This window comes from Carassius gibelio, chromosome A4, assembly GCF_023724105.1.
Source record: "Carassius gibelio isolate Cgi1373 ecotype wild population from Czech Republic chromosome A4, carGib1.2-hapl.c, whole genome shotgun sequence".
NCBI classification, from domain to species: Eukaryota; Metazoa; Chordata; class Actinopteri; order Cypriniformes; family Cyprinidae; genus Carassius; species Carassius gibelio.
Window position 1 is genome coordinate 11581564 of NC_068374.1, and position 19954 is coordinate 11601517.

At 35.8% G+C, this 19954-nt stretch overlaps 2 protein-coding genes across 2 annotated transcripts; one reads left to right on the top strand and one right to left on the bottom strand.

The window, feature by feature from the left end:
* Nucleotides 1-1375: 1375 nt before the first annotated feature.
* On the bottom strand, nt 1376-2713 carry LOC127969726 (gastrula zinc finger protein XlCGF49.1-like). The gene is made up of 2 exons (XM_052571798.1): nt 2559-2713; nt 1376-2409 (listed from the first exon to the last, which is right to left on the bottom strand). The coding sequence occupies exon 2, from the start codon at nt 2195-2197 to the stop codon at nt 1622-1624; it is 576 nt and encodes a 191-aa protein (XP_052427758.1). The 5' UTR covers nt 2198-2409; nt 2559-2713; the 3' UTR covers nt 1376-1621.
* Nucleotides 2714-7849: 5136 nt separating this feature from the next.
* On the top strand, nt 7850-19063 carry LOC127970548 (uncharacterized). The gene is made up of 7 exons (XM_052573160.1): nt 7850-8298; nt 9129-9286; nt 9486-9615; nt 9990-10081; nt 13671-13815; nt 14939-15019; nt 18921-19063. The coding sequence occupies exons 1-7, from the start codon at nt 8274-8276 to the stop codon at nt 19061-19063; spliced, it is 774 nt and encodes a 257-aa protein (XP_052429120.1). The 5' UTR covers nt 7850-8273.
* The last annotated feature ends 891 nt before the right edge of the window (nt 19064-19954 follow it).

Sequence of the window (19954 nt, forward strand, 5' to 3'; positions counted from 1 at the left end):
AACAGAAGTCTACAGAGAAATGTCACCTTATTTGAGCAGACTTTGCTTTTCCAGTGCTTGATTGGTACATGATTGGAGCGTTTGGGCCGTGAACGACAGAGCAGAACGCGCAGCGCAAACACGGAGTCGGACATTGAGCAGAGAGCGCAGCGCGCAGACACCTATAGGGCTGACACACACACACACACACGGAACAGAGAGTGCGGCGGCACACACGGAGCAGAAAAGACCAGCTCATGAAAGCTGCACAAGAAAGAAACCCGATCCACATATTTTCGGCTTTTCAATAGCAGCCGCAACAGGAAATCATTAAAACGAGGCAAAAAAAAGTGCTGCGTTAAATGCGTTTTTTTTTAACGCGTTAAACATTTCAAATTAATTGCAAAGATTAACGCGTTAATTCCCCCAGTCCTAATTAATATTAATAAAACATCCTAACTATCAGCATTGGCGTGTTCTACCTCTTTTACTGACGGCTTAGAAAATGAAACCGGTAACGTTAGCACCACAACCATTATTTGCACTTGCACAAATTAGCAGTAACTTACTCCCGAATATAATTTTAGGTTACCGTATATATCGACGGATTACATTGTTCACGGGCACATGCGACCAAAATGGTTGTAATTTCGAGCCTAACAACTTTTTCTATGTAGCTACAGTCATCCATAATTTGATCTGCTAGCTAGCACTAACGTTAGGTCTTAACATGTGAACTTGATGTAGCTAAATCGTACTGATAGCAGGTTACACACAGACACACAACATATTACCTCGGCCTAGTTAAAATGTTTAATAAATTACATGACTAGTAGATTACATAACATTATAAACCAAAAATATCCTTACCTCCAGTCATTGATGATCTCACCAGTTTCCAGTAAAACGGGAAGGCGTGGCGCCGAACTCGGGTCTCAGGGAGAAATAATGCTGCAGTGGCAGATATACCGCAGCGATAAGAAACATTGGGGTTCACACCAGCGTGCATTTCAATTTTCATTTTCATATATGTTCTACTAGATTTGTAAAATTTGTAATTTAATGCACAAATAAATGTGAACAGTACACTTAAACTAGTATAAGTGCACTGTGATCACATTTATCTATGCATTAAATTACAAATAAAAATACATATCAGTTTATGAATTATAGAATATATTTTAGTGCATGCAATTGAACGACGTTCTTGCATGCTGCATATACAGGCAAAGTTTGCAGCTTTAATCATCTTTTTGGAGATTGCATGACTGACGATAGAACTGGGTATGTACGCTCATATTTCTTGTGCGGGTTATTTATGATGAAGTGATATAGAGCGTGCGCAACATATCTGCGTACTGTTGAAGAGTATGCGCCGTGAGCAAAGTAAAACAGCTTATGGGACAGGAAAGTGTGTTTTATTGACATATAGGCTTGTCTTACAACAGCTCATCAGACCAAAGTTCACAGTTGTTCTACTTAAGCTGATTTGTAGGCTGCTGTAGCTTTTTTTGTAGCTCGTTTGACTCGTCCCTGACGCTGAGGTGAAGATGAAGTGGGCTTCTGAAAATTCTCACGCATTTCTTGGTAACAAAAAAAAGGGACAAAAACTGCAGTTCTGAGTGGATTGGCCATGCTTTCATCAGTGGTGGCCATGAACACCCCTGGCCATCCCCTGGCTCCGTCCCTGCTTCTCTCCAGTGTGAACTCTCTTGTGCCTGTTAAAGTTTCCACTTCGATTGAAACTCTTTCCACACTGAGAGCAAGTGTAAGGCTTCTCTCCGGTGTGGATCCTCATGTGCCTTCCGAGGCTTCCTTTTTCAATGAAACTATTCCCACACAGTTTGCAGGTATAAGGCTTCTTTCCTGTGTGAATTGCCATGTGAACCTTCAAAGTGCTTTTATGAGTAAAACTATTTCCACATTGAGGGCAGGTGAAAGGCTTCTCTCCAGTGTGAACCATCATGTGCCTTTTAAAGTTTCCCTTTTTAGAGTAACTAATTCCACACTGATGGCAGATGAAAGACTTTTCTCCTGTGTGTATTGTCATGTGGTTTTTGAGGTATCTTTTTTGATTGTAACTCTTTCCAGACTGTTGGCAGGTGAAAGGCTTCTCTCCGATGTGACTTCTCAGATGAACTTGAAGTTTTCCTTGTTGATCGAAACTCTTTCCACACTGTTGGCAGGTGAAAGGCTTTTCTCCTGTGTGTATTGTCATGTGGTTTTTGAGGTATCTTTTTTGATTGAAACTCTTTCCACATTGATGGCAGGTGAAATGACATCTAGTTCCAGTATTTTGATCTCTTTCTCGTGACAAAGTCTTTGCAATCTGTGAGCAATTAAATGAGTTTTGTCCATTTATGAAATCATGTTTCTTACACTGATTTTTACCCTGTATTTCATTCAGTTCTTCACTCTCTTCTTTCAGATCTAGGATGAAAAGATATAAATACAAGTTAACACCCATTTAAAAGCAACAGTAGAAGAGAAATCAATAATGGCCAAATCTAACATAAAAAAAACGTCAAACTCAGCCATAGTCCTGCAGAACTCAACTCCAACCCGCTCAACACTCCTACCTTTAGTTTTCAAGAAATTAAGCCCCAGACTGAGGTGTGTTCAGTTAAGAGTCGGAGCTAAACTCTGCAGGGTTGTGGTCCTCCAGGGACCCGTTTCAATAAGTAGTTTCAACCAACTGAGCCAAGTCTGAATTGACTTATTCTGAGATGGAAACAGTTTTGGGCTCAGAACAGCTGAATTGAGTTAGTTCAATCAACTCTGAGTAGGTTGACCGAGTTTAGAGAGTGCACAACTACTCTGAAAAGCCATGATCAATGGAGCTCAGAAATTAGGATTCACCATGTTAACAGCTCCTGACAAAAATACATCTGCATAGTTCCGGATCAATATAAAACTTATATTTTTAATCACTGTTATAGGGTACTTACAGGCAAAGGTCATCCTTACCATGAAACAAAAAAATACAGACATGTTCTTAAAATGATGTGTTGTACTGTTTTCAAAATTAGAAAAACCAAATAATATATTTCTGATGTGCAGCAAAATATAATTGGCCTTCACAAATTAGTGAAGTAGCTTTAAGGAAAAAGCTAGAGCAGTGAAAATTCCCATTTCCAACATCAGGGCAATAATTAAGAATTTCCAACCAACAGAAAATGTTATGAAACTGCCTGGAAGAGGATGTGTGTCTATATTGTCCTAATGTGCAGTGAGAAAGAGAGTTTGAGTAGCAAAAGACTCTCCAAGGATCACAGCTGGAGAACTGCAGAAAATAGTTGAGTCTCGGGTTCAGAAAACCTTTTTAAATAATGGTCAAACAGTACCTACATTATTAATCGAAAAGTAATCGAAACCGAAATTTAGAACCTCTAACTGACGTAATTTTCCCATGTCGGTTATTTCATGTGAATACTTCCACCTTGAAAGCCTGTGTAGCCACATGGTTCTGCCAGCCAGTGGCATAAAAGCAAAACGTCGGAGAACACCGGTTCTACACATAGTGATGGTGCACGAGTCTTCACTTAACTTTGTCAGTTGTATTTGTTTTATGGTTTGGACGTTCAAGCAATTAGACGATCGGATGTGTATTATTATATCCAACTACCATGTTCGCACAGCTGCATTGTGGCATGAAAACTCATAGCTGTGAAGATCGTGCGCTCAGAGGAACGCAGAAACTAATTGTCAGCGCTGTCCTGTTATTTATCACTAAAGTATATTAGAATCTCAAAACTTATAGCATATTTTTCTACTTTTGAAGGAACTAGGCTATTTACAACCCCCAGCTTCACAATAATACAGAGACAGTATGAATAATTCACACATGCAATCACATTGTACTGGTACTGTTTACCTTTAATCTTCATTTATCTTTTACACAGAGCAATAATATGTAAGAAATGTTACGAACATAGATAAAATAACTGCTGGTAGTGAGCTATGATCGCTCTTTCAATAGGAAAAAATATCCCACCTTTAATAGTCGATCTCAACCGTCTGGCTGAGGTCAGTTTAAAAAGACGCTCAGGACAGTTGACAGAACACTGCTGCGTGTCGACACGAAAGCATATAATTTTCACGTGTTATTAAGCCTTGCCACATACAAATGTAACCTTTCAAAATACTTTAAAACATTCAAACACAAGACGCGGAAAAGCTGAACTGAGTAGCTGGTTACTCACGCGCTGTGCTTGGTGCGCACGAGAGAGATCAAGAGTTGCATCTCAATGACAGTAACACTGAACCGAGCTCTCCTTTGCGAAGTTCTCCTTTAAGTTCCTCCTGCACCTCAACGAACAAAAACAAATCGCAGTTTAAACAAACAGAAAAGGATGTGTAAGAGCCCACTTCAGCACTGTGGTGTTCTAGTGTTCAGGCTCACGCAGAGAGAGGCGTCTCAAAACACTTGAACACCGAATTTGTCTGTTTTTGCTTGTTCCGACATATAGGATATTGTTCCATCTTGGATAGAATGCTCGAAAAAACTGCCAGTTATGTCTTAAGTTAAGGTAAACAGTTGTGAAAAATTTTATGTGTGTATTATATTGGATGCATTCATTGTCCCTTAAAGTGACCGCGCCTTATAGGGCTTGGGCGCCGCGTTCATTCTGGGATGTGGCGGGCATGTTCATGAACAAATAAACAGAACGAACATACAAATTAAACACTTTCAAACAGGGCCCACTGGTACAACCTGAACCAGGGCCCACAAACCCCAACTATGGCCCTGTTTACAGTATAAACCTTGTAAGTGAACTATGAGGGCAAAAATACAAAACAGAAACAAAATAATCGTTCATTAATCAAGGTAAAATGTTCAATTATTCGGGTTTTGAGGTTAGGCCATAATCATGCAGCCCTAACCTACATCAGCACATGTTGTTTTGGAGTGTTTCAAGAAAAATTATCCTAGCTCATCCAAAAACAAACTAAAGCATATTCAGTTATCAGACATGACTGGAGCTTCAGATGGGACTGGCTTCTATGGTGAGATGAAACTAAAAAATGAGCTTATTAGCAGCAAACACTCAAGAAGGGTTTGGTGAACACTGAGAAAAAAAGTACCCCATGTTTACAATGAAATATACTGCTGTATTTTTATGTTGTGGGCCTATATTAGGTCCTGGACATCTTGTTTAGATACATGGCATCTTTGATTCTATCAAATACCAACAGATGAAAAATCAGTGACTGACTCAGAAATCTTATGATGGACCATGTTTGGATCTTCCAACCGTACAATAGTCCAAACACAAACCTCAAAAACAACACAGAAATGGGTCACTGAGCTCAAAACCAAGCTTCTGCAAAAGCCATTCAAGTCCTCTGACCTGAACCCTATAGAAAATGAGAGGAGTGAACTGAAGAGGAGAAGCACCAACATGGAGTTTAAAGGGAATTTAAAGGGTCTGGAGTGATTCTGGATGAAGGAATGGTCTCTGATCTCTTGTTCTCTAACCTCATCAGACATTATAGGAGAACATTTAGACCTGTTAAACTGGCAAATGGAGGTTTCAAACAGTATTGAATAAAAGGGCGCTGTTAATTGTGGTCAGTGTGCATTAGAGAAAACATTTATTTCATAATACCCCCCCCCCCCCATTTTTAAATCTTATTATCCAATGAAAGGATAAATTAAAAAAAAAAAATAATAATAAAAGATCAAAAGGATTAACTATGCAGATTAATTTTCACAGCTTTCTTTGATCATATTTACCAAGGGTGCCAATATTTTTGGCCTTGACTGAACATGGACCACATGTTTTCATCTAGTGTTGTCAAATGACCCGTACTTCGGTACCAAGTCGGTACTAAAAAAATTTAAATGTGACGGTACCAGGTTTCTTTAACCCATACAAAAATTTTATATATGGCCATATATGTACTTATATTTTAAATAGCATGACATATATGTATACATATATTTCACTTATCTGAGAACACAATATATGCCTGAAACATATATGTATACATATATTTGACTTATCTGAGAACACAATATAAGCCCGCCACAGATATGAACATTTATGTGTCCAAACATGTGAAGAAAATATTTGAGTTCCTCCATATATAATACCATATATCTGCATATATTACAGTATAGTATTGGTTTCTCGCATATATGGACAACATTAAGTATAAATATGTTTTATGGCAGTTGGCACACAGTGTCTGGTTGCCGCCACCTTCTGAAATGTGTGTCAGAATAATATATTTACCTACACTTAAATTATCTTTATTAAACCAGTTCTTCTAAAAAATAAAAAATAAAAATAAATAAAAACCTTAATCTCCAGAATTAATTTGGAAAATATAATTTAATATCAAAATGTATCTCTTCGTCTATATTTGAACCTTGCCTGACCTTGCTTTTTTTTTTTTTTTTTTTTCTTTTACTTTTATTAATTAACAAGATCAAAATTACATGTATAAAACAAACATTATACATGATATAGACAAACATTACACATGAAATAAACAATTTCACACTAGGGGGCTGTATCTACATACTAATTTATATAAAAATATTAAAGCGTTTACAAACTTTCACTGTTTTAATTGCTTTTTGTTTCAATGAAAATCGTATAGTATCAATATAATGCTCCATTTCCTTCCTAAAAGAAATAAAACAAGGTTTTTTCAATGAGAACTTACATTTGTGAATATGAAATTTTGCATGTAAAACAATAAGATTGATCATGTAAACGTTTTCTTTGCTGTTTTCCAACATACCAAATAATACATATTTCCATAACAAAACAAAATGATGATCAATATTCTGCACAATAAAATCACACAGATTTTGCCAAAATAGTTTTACAAAAGGGCAATGCCAAAACAAATGTACCACAGTTTCAGGGCAACTAACACAAAAAGAGCAACTAATATCGATATCAGATTTGAATTTTACCAAATAATGTTTGGCTGGGTAAATCCTGTGTATAATTTTGAATGATACTTCCTTAACCTTGTTTGTAATCAAATATTTATTAGGTATTAACCAAACCATTTTCCAATCAATATTGTCTGTCAGGCGATTCCAATATGAATTAACGTAAGGCAAAGACACAATATCTTGTTGAAATAAAGCTCTTATGGAACTGTTGTGTGATTTAAAAGAAAAACAGATGTTACCTATATAAGAGCTCATTACATTAGGCAGAGACCATTGTTGGATGTTGATTCTTGTCTGATGTCTAAATAACATGCAAACTTCAGGAGAAATAGCCCCAAAAACTTTGGCATAGTCCCCTGGTGTAACAGGAATCTTATACTGTGCCAAAAACTCACCATAAGTTAAAAGAAAACCATTCAAATTAAATAACTGATCCACCAATATGATGCCATTATCAAACCAGTGTTTCAGATAAAGCGATTTGTGTTTATATATTATATCCTTATTGTTCCATATATAGTACCTATGAGGAGAATAATTGTGCTTGTGGATCAAAGACCATGATAAAAAGGCCTGACGGTGAAATTCAGCTAGTTTTGCTGGTATTTTATCAATATTATAATTACAGCTAAGAAAAAAATGAATACCACCCAGTTTTGATAGAATATGGGAGGGAATAAAACACCAAATGGAATTAGGATTTTTAACAATTTGTTTAAGCCAATTAACCTTACATGTATTATTCAATGTAGCAAAGTCCAAAACATTTAAGCCACCATTCTCATATGAATTCATAATAACTGTCTTCTTTATGTAATGTATTTTATTTTTCCAAATGAAATCAATCAATATTTTGTCAATTTCTTTACATAGTTTTTTATCAAGATGTAAAGCCATTGCTGCATAAATAAGTCTAGAAATACCCTCTGTTACCTGACCTTGCTTTCTTGCACATTTACTTGGTGGATTACGTAGCCTCCGGTAACGGCCATCTGATTTTTAAAACTAAGATAATAATAATAATAATAATAATAATAATAACAACAATAACAATACCAATAACATATTGGTTTTGATTTTAAAAAAATAAAAAAATTTCTTATTGAGATTTTTTTTCAGTATTTCAAACCAGTTCTGTCACTATAGCAACACCCGCGTAAACCTGATGAACGTTAATGAAGAAGACACGACAAGGAGAAGTAAGACATGTATGCGCTTGTGAAATGGTGTGCCGGGGTTGATGAGGGGAAATTTAGTATTGTTCACATTAAATACATACGAAATTTTGATCTGGAAAGTGATTACATACGAAGACGAATTTGCCGTCGAGTGCGGTGTGGGATAACGACCAAAAGGTGGATTCCCCATTTAACGTTATATGGCTACCGTTCAATCAGTTGGAGGTAAGTAAGTGCAACCCTAACGTTTTTTTACTGCTTTGTATTAGTTACACAGGGATATAATATAAGGGATAATGTAATACGAGGCGGTTTATAACTTTTAGACGTTAACAAACCCAACTGGCTGAATGCAGAGGGGTCTTGCATCAGCCTGAAGGCTTGCATTCTCAATAATAACCGCCTCGCTATAGGCTACATTATTCCTCTTATTACATGGCTAACGTTACGTACAAAATAAATAAATAATTTGACACAAAATATTGATTTAAAAAAAAAAATGTATTGCTTCCGCAAAAGAAAATAGTCCGTTCCGCGTCCAACGCTCTGTTTTTCATGGCAACGGCGTAACGTTACTTCGCAGCGGTTTGTTAACAGTTATCAATAAATAACAGGCCGCATACTAAACCAAGCCATGCAATAAGCTATATTAACATAAATAGATAACTTAATACGAAACCACGTTGTCAAGGAATGTGTTTGTGTTGTTTCAAACCTGTATGAATTTCTTCTGCTAAACAGATAACAGAAAAAAAGATATTTAGAAGAACGTCATCAGACAGTTTTTGGTTTCATTGACTTCCATAGTATAACGTTATCTTTTTTCCTACTATGGAAGTCAGTGAGACCAGAATCTGTCTGGTTACTGACATTCTTCTAAATATCTTCCTTTCTGTTCAGCAGAAGAAAGAAATTCATACAAGTTTAAAACAACATGAGGGTGAGTATATGATGACAGTATTTTCATTTTAAAGTGGAGCATCCCTTTAACTCAGACCCTTGTTGGTACTATCAGTGTGTTAGTGGCAATGGTGACTGATATTTCTCTGCAATAGACATGAATACTTTGGAGCGAAAGTTGGACAAACGTTCAAAGAAAGATTCCGAAGACAACGCCATTGTGGGAAAGAGAATCCGTGTTGCCAAACATCTGTGGGAGGATGAGGATGAGGATGACCCCCCTACTGCCGTGGCCACAGTCAGTGGAACCAAAGTGAGTTTTTTGTTTAATGTACTAACTCTTTACCCCATAATGATATATATATATATATATATATATATATATATATATATATATATATATATATATATATATATATATATATATATATATATATATATATATATATATATAACTAAGGCAATAATTTGTATGTTTAATTTAAAATAATTTAATTTATATGTTTCCACAGGCTGCCATTCACAATCAAGGGGCTGAAATCCTAGATTCCATTTCCTTGGAAGAACAAGCAGAAAATAGTGACAACGAGCTCTCACTTGTGCGTCAAGAATTGCTAGAAATAAAAAAATTCATCTTTACAGGTAAATGTATTATATTTCCATTCTGCACACACATACACACACACAGTAAAACTTAAATACTTAAATACAGGCTTTTATTTTGTCAGATCATAAAACTTGACCTGCCAATGTTTCTTATTCATTGACCAGACTGCTGGCCTGCCATCCCACACAGTAAAATTGGCTGGTGTAAATTGTTTATGGGGACTTACATCATCACATCATTATTTTTAAAGGACTGATAAGAAGCGTGATGTTTTCAACAGTTTGTCTCACTAATACATAGATGGAATAAATGCAGAGACTGAATTTCCCTCACAGGATCAAAAGAGTATACTTCTATTCTTATACTTTTTGGCTACAGTCTTTCACACCCTTTTTTCCTGTTGATGCAGAGATACCTCAGATAAAAGAAATGCTCAACAGAAGCTCCATGCACCTCGGCAGTCCAGGGTCTCTCCCCAGCCCTTCAAACCCTGTTCAAATAGTGAGTACTTTTGGTAACACTTTAGAATAAGGTTCCATTAGTTAATGTTAGTTAATGTATTAATTAACATGAACTAAGCAAGAACAATCCTTCTACAGCTTTTATAAGTCTTAGTTCATGTTAATTTCAACATTTACTAATGCATTATTTAAATCAAAAGTTGTGCTTGTTAACATTAGTTAATGCACTGTGAATTACCATGAACTAACAAGGAATAACTGTATTTTCATTAACTAACATTAACGAAGATGAATAAATACAGTAATAAATGTATTATTCATTGTTTGTTCATGTTAATTAACACATTAACTAACATTAACTAATGGAACCTTATTCTAAAGTGTTACCGTACTTTTTTATGCAGTGCTGTTGGAACGTATGTGAACTGCTTGCAATCACTTTGTCTTATATATCAGGGTAGCCGCGGGGTCTTAAAAGTCTTAAAAAGGTCTTAAATGACATGTTCCTAAATTAAGGCCTTAAATAGTCTTAAATTCCGTTGTCCAAGTCTTAAATTTTTTAAACGAAGGTCTTAAATTTCATTATACTAGCCTATTTATTCAAAGTCAACCAGACTGCAACGCAAGGTGAAATGGGGGAAACAACAACAACGTGAAAATTCAACAGGGTTTAGTGTAACGCCAGAGAACGTCTAATTTCTAGTATTTATTTGTTTTTTAAATCAAGTGATCAAAGTGCTCGTTGCCGCTGTGATCGAGAAGGGTCTTGTAAAATGTGCTGAGGTATTATTAATTCGTGGCCACAAAAAATTCACCTGAATATTCACCAATTCACAAAAACAAACAAAAAAAAGGAATAAAAAGCTGTACGAGAATAGTCGGCCTTCACAGGTAAGAAAAACAGTTTAATAATTATTATTAATTCGTGGCCACGAAATAATTCACCTGAATATTCACCAATTCACAAAAAAATAGGTCTTTAGCATTCACTAATTAATAGTATCAAATTGTTTTTGGCCATGTTGTAATTCGTTAAATCAAAATGAGGGAGGGAATTAGTTCAACGTGTCCACGATTTATTAAAACAAGGAATAAGTCGTCGTAACAATGAATTATTTAGATCAGTGGACAGGGCGCATAAGAACAAACAGTGAGAGAGCCCCGGCCGCGCACGCCTCACTCTCGCCATCTTCAACGAGCGCTGTATTGCTCTCTCTCTCTCGCGCATATCAACACAATAGTAAAAGGTCAGAAGACCGATTGTGTTTTATAGATTAGTGGTTTGTTCATACAAAGTGTTTGATTAGCATGTTTAGGAAATGCATAATACAAATTGTATGGGTTAATGTAACGGTAAACGGATAAAACTGCGCATGGAAAACTGGTCTAGCGGTCTCTGGTAGTGCAAAAATGTATTACAACTAAATTCAATGCACGCCATTGACGCCACTTAACCGAGCAAAATGTTTCACTCGGTTACGCAATTTTTAACGTTTAATCGGTTAACCTCTAGTTTTCGCGCCGGCGGCAATGGATCAACATTCTAATCAACCAGTCAAGAGGAGAGACATCATGGGGAAGTGTCGTTCGGTTCGGTGTAACTGTTTATTTTCTAACTGAGCGGTTCGTTGGACCATTTTACCTGCTGACCAAAATTTCATTATTTCAAATGTAGGCACGCTGCACGTGGCAAGCGCGCTCATAAAGAGCCGCCGGCGCGACCACAACATTGTCCAACATCAAATGTGCAAACGTAATGTAAGCGGAACGAAACTGCTCGTTATTGTGTGGTTGAAGGACTGTTTATCAGTTTGGACGAGTGCAGCGCGAGCCGATCGTGATCAAGCGACACTGTTACTACACAGCGCTAGGGCTGCACGATGTGTCGTTTAAGCATCGATATCGCGATGTACGAATCCACGATAGTCACATCGCAGGATGTGCGATGTAGGCTGTCGTAGTTGATCTGTTATTCATTAACTGTACGGGACAGCTGCTCCCCGGCCCTTGACGAATGTGATTCGCGGATTAATTGGACAGCTTAACCATCATAGAGGGAAAGTTTATCATTGACAGGACTGAAAAACACATGCAAGTTTAACAGGGCAGAGAGAGAGAGAGAGACAAAGAGAGCGCGCGAGAGAGACAGTGAGAAGAGAGTGTGCGCGAGAGAGACAGAGAGAGAGCGATCCGTCTTCAAACAACAAGAGCGCTGTCTTGCTCTCTCTCCCTCGCGCATATTAATCAATTGACACGATGGTGTCGATGTTTAAATCATTTAAAATGAGAATGTAAGTGTGCTCACCCCATTTTTTTTGTATGAAAAAATATCGCAATACATATCGCAGAAAAATAAAATATCGCAATGTCATTTTTTCCAAATAACGTGCAGCCCTACACAGCGCTAATAAGAGATCCATTAAAGAAAGCATTTGAATTCGCCACAGAAGTAAAAACATCGCTGCAAGATCTAGTGAGAAACATTCACATTTCTCTGTTATTAAAGGATCGAACAGCGGGTGGAAGCCAGGAAGAAAAATTGTGCCATGAATGAACTATCCAGTGTCCACAGATCAGCAGCATTCACCATGGATTTACTGTAGTACCACTAACTGCAACCATGGAAGTTTGGCAGGAATAGTAGGCTATAATGCTTTCAAGTAACATTACGTTGGTTTTATTTTGACATTATGAATACAATTGCTACAATTAAATTGTTAATCTGAACTAAAAATATAACTTTATAACTATTACAATATTAGGCTACATTTATTTTTTTCCAAGGAGCTGTTTTGTTTTATATGCTCCTAAGAAGAGTCTATTATAGCTCCATCACTGGTCAAAGTAAAAAATATATATCATACTTTATTATGTTAATTTTAATTAAAAAAATAATAAAATACTCTGGCATTTCTTTCTTTTTGCTGTATCGAAAACATACTGAACCGTGACACAAGTGTATTGTATTGAACCGAACCGTGAATTTTGTGAACCGTTACACCCCTATTATCTATATCTCTCTTACCTATCTGTCTACCCCTCTGAAGCAATGGTTGAAGCACTTTGAATGCTGAGAAACTTTACTAAGACGATTTGAAAAATTAGTTTATCTGTTTATTGTTATGAATGTTTGATATTTACCAAAAACATCACTTTGCAGTGTATTGTTGAATGAGTTTTTTTTATAATAAATGTGTTTTAATTAAGACATTTGTTTGTTAGTAATAGTCATTATTGGGATTTAATCTGGTGTTTTTTACGACTGCGTAATGGGTGCGATGTAGGTCTTAATTTTCATTAAAATGGTCTTAATAAAGTCTTAAATTTGGGGTGATCAAACCTGGGAAAACCCTGTATATTAATTGGTCATAATCGAATACAATTTACTGTAAATTTGTCCTAATCTAATCTCCCAAATTTCCTGGTACCTTGTGGCAATGGCTCTTTTTCACACTACTTATTGATAATATGACATCTCCAACATTGACAGTAGGGACCAGGAATGCTTGACATTATACTATTGGGACCAATTTACACAGTCAATTGTACATAAATCTTGAATGCTGGATATTTTGTTTACTATACTGAATCGAAACTTTTAAGCCTATCTATTTCATTTTGTTCAACAGGAAGAAATTGTCCCAGGTTCAGGTGTTTACGTATCACGAAGTGTGTGGCGCTCTGCTTGCCAGGCATCTAGTGGGACTTCAATGGCAAGGATTTTGCTGCTTGGGGTGTTTGACATTGAAACACTCATCAAAAGTAATTTGAGAGGTTAGTATTGTCTGTACAGTAGTGTAGAGTGTAGTTAAAAATGCTTATTCCATAGGCACATTTGTTATGTTAAATGACAAGTTCGGTATTTTACACTAAAAGTCCTGTTTTCAGATTGTTTTCTGATGAAATAGAATGGTTAAGACTTAAATTTGGACAAATGCTGCTGGTAGGGCTGGGCGATATGGCTTAAAAAAAAAATCTCCGATTTTTTCACACCAAACCCGATTTTCGATTTTAATTGATTTTTTTTATTAATTTAAAAACAAACTACAACCGACAAATAAATTGCTCAAAACAAATGTACTCTTTATTTTGTTCTGATTTTCAGTTATGCAGTTTAATCTAAATTTCCCCTTTGTGCATAAGTTTAACAGGAAACAAGCCTCAAAACATGCTTGTAAACGAGATGGCAGGCACTGCCATTGTAAACGGTGAAAATGTAGCTTATCAGTTTTCTAATAACTTACAGTGACACAATGCACCTTCAAAATAAATTAAAATATAAATAAAAAATAAAATTGTGTGTCCCTCTTTGATAAAAAACTTTTGGATAAATAAATGTAACCAAAATGACAAAATTAGATCTATTAAAAAAATACATTACAATGTCCCAGTGGTATTCATAAAGTGCTAACAAAACTTTAAACTCATTAGCGTTAGCATTACAGAAAGGTCTGATTTACGCACTGTTACAACAGTTATTGTTTTTATATTGAAAATAAGTCATTTTGTGTGTTTTTTTCCCCAAATCAGTGACATAATTTATGAACTTGGGAATTAAAGAGTTAAAATCTTGGATTTTTTTTTTACATTTGGTAGTTTTGATCAGGACTGAGGTTGATTAACAGATTTATGCAAAAAAAATATGAATCTGATACATTTTTACAGCAGTTTAATTGAGTGGATGTTGTCATCCCGAACAACTCTAAAGGGTAGTGAATTTGAACAATCCACAAGGGTTAAGGTAAAAAAGTTACTTAGATCACCTTTAAGCTGTGCATGTAAATGGACCGACAGTATGTGTCTGTTTTCAGCCATTTTGATTGTCATTCTGCTGATAATGAAAACGTAAACTATATACTGGTTATTTTTCATACTGAAAAACATATTTTTTCCTCAGGAGGGGAATCCAAGGTTTCAAAGGGGGGAGATGGGGAGAACAGAAGCACCCTGGATGAAATAAAAGTGAAAGCTATAATGGGTAAGTTATGATTTTGCTATTTGACATCATCTGCCACAGGTCTGTATGTATAGTGTTGTGAGCCTTGACTCAGTCAGATCTCCTCAAGAACCACTTGGGGTTAAGTGCGTTGCTCAAGGGCACAACGGTGGTGAACGGGATTCGAACTCCAAATTCCAGGCTACTAGCATACTAGCCAGGTTCCTTTACTGCTGTGCTACCACCACCCCTTTTGGCTTCGTGCCTGCGTCTGAACCACACCCATAGAAATATTTGCAAAAAAATGGGACAATCATATTAGCAATAAAGCAATAAAGGAGCAATAAAGATTTTTGTCTTTAATTTTTGACCAGTGTTTTGTCTGCTTTATACCTAAAACTTTTTTTCTTTAAAATCTACCTTTTCAGATGCTGTTATGTCAAGACACTCAGTTTCGACTGGCCAGATCGGAGCAGCCCTGAATGGGAAGATGGCAGAACTAAGACTGGCAATGTCCAGGAAAAATAATTTAAAAACAAAATGCATTAAAGTTTCTATTTGAAAAGACCTGGAATTGTGTGTTCTGTGGAATGAGTATAAATATATATGCAGGATATATAAAAAACATAGTTGTACCACTAATATAAGTGAAAGTACATGGTGTCATCATATTAGAAGCATATTTGTATCCCTAATATAAGTGAAAGTATGTACTCTGGAAATAAATACATATATGCATGTATACATATATGCGTCTTGCATATATTTCACATATATGTGCATATATGCGAAAATATATGGCACTTACATGAAAACGGCCATTTTTGATATATTTTGAAATATATGTTTCATATATGTCTATGTGTTTTACATATATGAGTTTTGCATATATTCTCATATATGCAGCAGACATACATGGGCACTGATATTATATATGTAATTTACATATATTGACATATATAACATTTCTGTATGGGCCTGTCCGCGCGGTCGTCTGCTAGAGCCTCTGCACACACTCTCCAATGACGATTTTTACGTCACGCCTACCTAGCGGTCCATAGCGGACTCGTGGACGCAGAAAGTTTGACAGAGGGTTTAAGATGCAGGCTTGCATGACCTGACGCGCAACATTTCAGAAAATGTGTGTTCACAAATGTAGCCTATTTTGATCCAAATATGGAAAGCACTTTTGAATTTAATAATATGAGGTTCTCTCTTGAGATATTTTTCCATTTATCTGAACTTCTTCAGGTGAGTTGCAGGGCAAAAAAAGTAAAAAAATAAAACAAAAATCCAGCACTTGTCCTTCAATACTGATACTGCGACAATTGACAGTTTGTACATGTTCATTCGCTGGCATTTTTTTTATTTCTTTTTTTTCTCCCTTAAAAAACAAATGTGTCCATTCTGATGCACAATTTTACCTTAAAGGCAATTTACCTAATGGCTGTTGATGACTATTTGAATTGAATTCTGCCAAAGTGCGTGCTTGTATGTGTTCGTTAAATGCTTATGCCAGTGCTCATGTCTGAAAATAATATATGATGAAGAAAAAAAATCACGTAAAACATTAGGATATAGCCTATATTTCATTAGTTGCATTTTTTTTTTAAATTGATGTAAACAATAACATTTTACAAACTTAACTTTTTTTTTTTATTCAGCATGTTGTGCAGACCGCATTAGAATTCGTGACGGGCCGTGGGTTGAGAACCACTGCTTATCAAACATTTTTAAATCGTCCACAGCTGAGCTTTGTGGGAGGCTGATCTGCGCTAGATCACGTGAAGTGAATGTAGTGAACAAAGTCGTTTTCAGATGCAATGAAAGAAACAACAACATGGATAACCTAGATTATTCTCAGGCTCTGTTCTGAAGTAAAATAATTATAATTACTGTTAACCAAGAGTAACACATTTTAACGGATTAATCGCCTATTTTCATTTGCTGAATGTTTTCTTTATTTTTTATTTTTTAAACACGCTAAAAAATAAAGATTGTCAGAGGAAAAAAATATATGAGTCGTGTATAGGTTTCATTTTAACGGATCAATCACCTATTTTCATTTGCTGCATTTTATTTTTTTTAAGTTTGTGAGAGGAAAAAAATAGGCTATAGGCTCAATCGGGAGAAATCAAACGTTTCCATATTTGTGATGTTGCCCATTTGAAGCTTAACTATTATTCATGAGGTAAATAGGCTGTGTGCGTTTCAGTATTGATGAAAAAAAAAAAAATCATAATTAACAATATGTCAAAGTGCTCACGCCGAATGTCTGGTGAACGACTTCTGTTTCCAGTGAATATGTGCGCGAGGCACCAGCGATCAAACAGCTGAAACAAATAATACTTAATTTTTGGTCACACATAAGGCATAATTAAAAAATGCTGGTAGTTTGAAAAATCAAGAATAATAACTAATACTAATTATTGCTAAATGCTCGACCGTTCCCATTTCGCTCTGCATATGGTACCTGAAGATTTTTTTAAACCAAGAATGAATCGAAATGAAAATTAAATTAAAACATTTAGCTTATATATATATATATATATATATATATATATATATATATATATATATATATATATAGGCCTTATATTTATTTACTGTTTAATAAAAATAGCATGCATATGATCCTTTGTGTTAAGGTCTTCTTTTAATTTTTGTTTAGTAGACTGTAGTCTAAGACTATCCAACATTTTAAAAATTAACAAATTGTAAAAAAAAAAAAAAGTTTTTTTTGAATGTTACAATGTTATATCATAATGTTATTGTTGTTTTACTTCCTTCTTTTATCTCATTTTACAATTACATTCATTTCGCAATCCGTCCCTTTGCGCCACCTGGGGGTATTTTCGCGAATGATTTTAACACGCGACAGTTACCACCGCGGCGGTAAGCGACAGAAAGGCTGGCCACCTACTGTATGTATATGTATATAAACAAAATTGCTTAACACATAAGATAAATATTATATTACAACTGTAACAAAGTTACACAAAAAAAAGACACACATTTGTGTTATTTTTCAAGTGAAACCATTTCTACTTATGTAGTGAGTATTTGAAAGAAAACAAACATCTCTGCTATAAAGTCCAGTAGACACAAGTATATTAACCTGTGACAAAAAAAAGTAACTCACCTCAAATGTTGTACTTCTATTTCACAAATATATAGATTAACGAATACAACTTCTCCTTATATAAAAAAAAAGAAAAGAAAAAAGCCCACATAGATTCTAATACTCAAGTTCTTCCAAATCCAAGTCTATGTCATCAAAATCAACTCCCTCTTTCGCATTAGTACTAGTACTCCGAGGAGCACAAAGCACACGGTCCTTCTCACTGTGGACATCACACTTCGAAGACTTATCAAGTCCAGATTCACTGCCGCTTTAGCACAAACAACAGCAGTAGTAGTACAAGGCACACTGTGAACATCAGATTGCACAGCTTTACTAGGGTCACATTCAATGCTGCTTAAAGGCCAAACACTGGCAGAAGTAGTACAAGGCATACTGTGCTTTTCAATATTAGAATGCACATGTTTGGGGCTACCAGGCACACTACCGCTTCTAGCCTCACACACGGTCTTTTCTGCTGCATGGTCTACAAACTGTAAATTGATCATGACTTGACCACACATGTCAATCTGCAGTTTGTCATGGCCAAGTACTCTTGAAACCAATTCATTGGAGTCATACCTACCAAGTTTCGGCAAACCTAGTAGGTTGCAGAAATTGTCATGGTCCATTTGAAACTTCTTGTTCTGTTCTCCAATTTCAACTGTGATGTGTCCACGTAACAGAGACGCAACTTTAGAAGTTTTGCAGAAAGCTCTGCAAGATTCACATCGGGTCATATTGGTTTCCAGATTCACAAACTCTAAGGTATGAAATTGTGGACACAGGTACTGAATTCTAATATTTATAATAATTATGCAGCGCGGCAACTGAAAAAGGCTAAAAAGATCAAAGCGACCTGGTCTCGAAATGGTAAAGTTTATATCCGAACGATTGGAGCAACACCAGAAGAGGAAAGAGCAGTGATGGTGAAGGAAATGGACGAATTGAACCTCTACAAATGATGATTAGAGTTGAGTTACAATAGCAGCTTTGGATGTGCGGACCTACTAATTTATTTATTTTTTTGTGTGTGTCAGCGATTGTGGACGATGATTATCCAATTCTCTGGGACAGATGGAATATTCAGATAACTTTAGCTATTAGTTTTTTTGAAGTAGGAGGCCATCTCAAACGGGACAACCAGTTTTTTTCACGTGAGTCTGTGTCTATTCTCTCGCCAGTTTAAGCTCTATGGCTTCTATTGACTTGACCATCTTTGATGATAATTCTCTTATTTTCAACCCGTTTGAGCAGAACATAGACAGTTGTGGCATCTATGAGAGTTTCTTTAATCCTGATGTAAATCAACCTAATTTAAACTTATTAAAACTGTCTTGTAACTATTACTCTGAAGGGCAAGTAAACTCACTGCATCAAACCATAAAATTTCCTAAAAATCTTTTCTCTACTTTCCATTGGAATATTCGTAGTATGTCTAAAAATCATGACGAATTGAGAACTATTCTGTCTACCTTAAGTTTTTCCTTCTCAGTCCTGGCCTTTTCTGAGACTTGGCTGACTGATGACGTATTTTCTTTATTCCCCCTACCTAATTATGTATCATTTCATTCTTGTAGAAAAAACAAAAGAGGAGGGGGTGTCTCTCTATATGTTTTGAATTCCTTTGTTGCTGGTGCTAGAGATGATCTTAGCGCAGAATTTGACACCACTAATACAGTCTATATTTATTGAAATTCCATCTTGTCAACAATTCAATGGTAAGAGTATTCTGATCGGATGCATCTATAGACCACCAGACTCAGACCATAATACATTTATTGATGCACTTCAATCAACACTTGAGTTAATAACCAAAGAAAGCAAATTATGTTTTTTACTCGGTGACTATAATA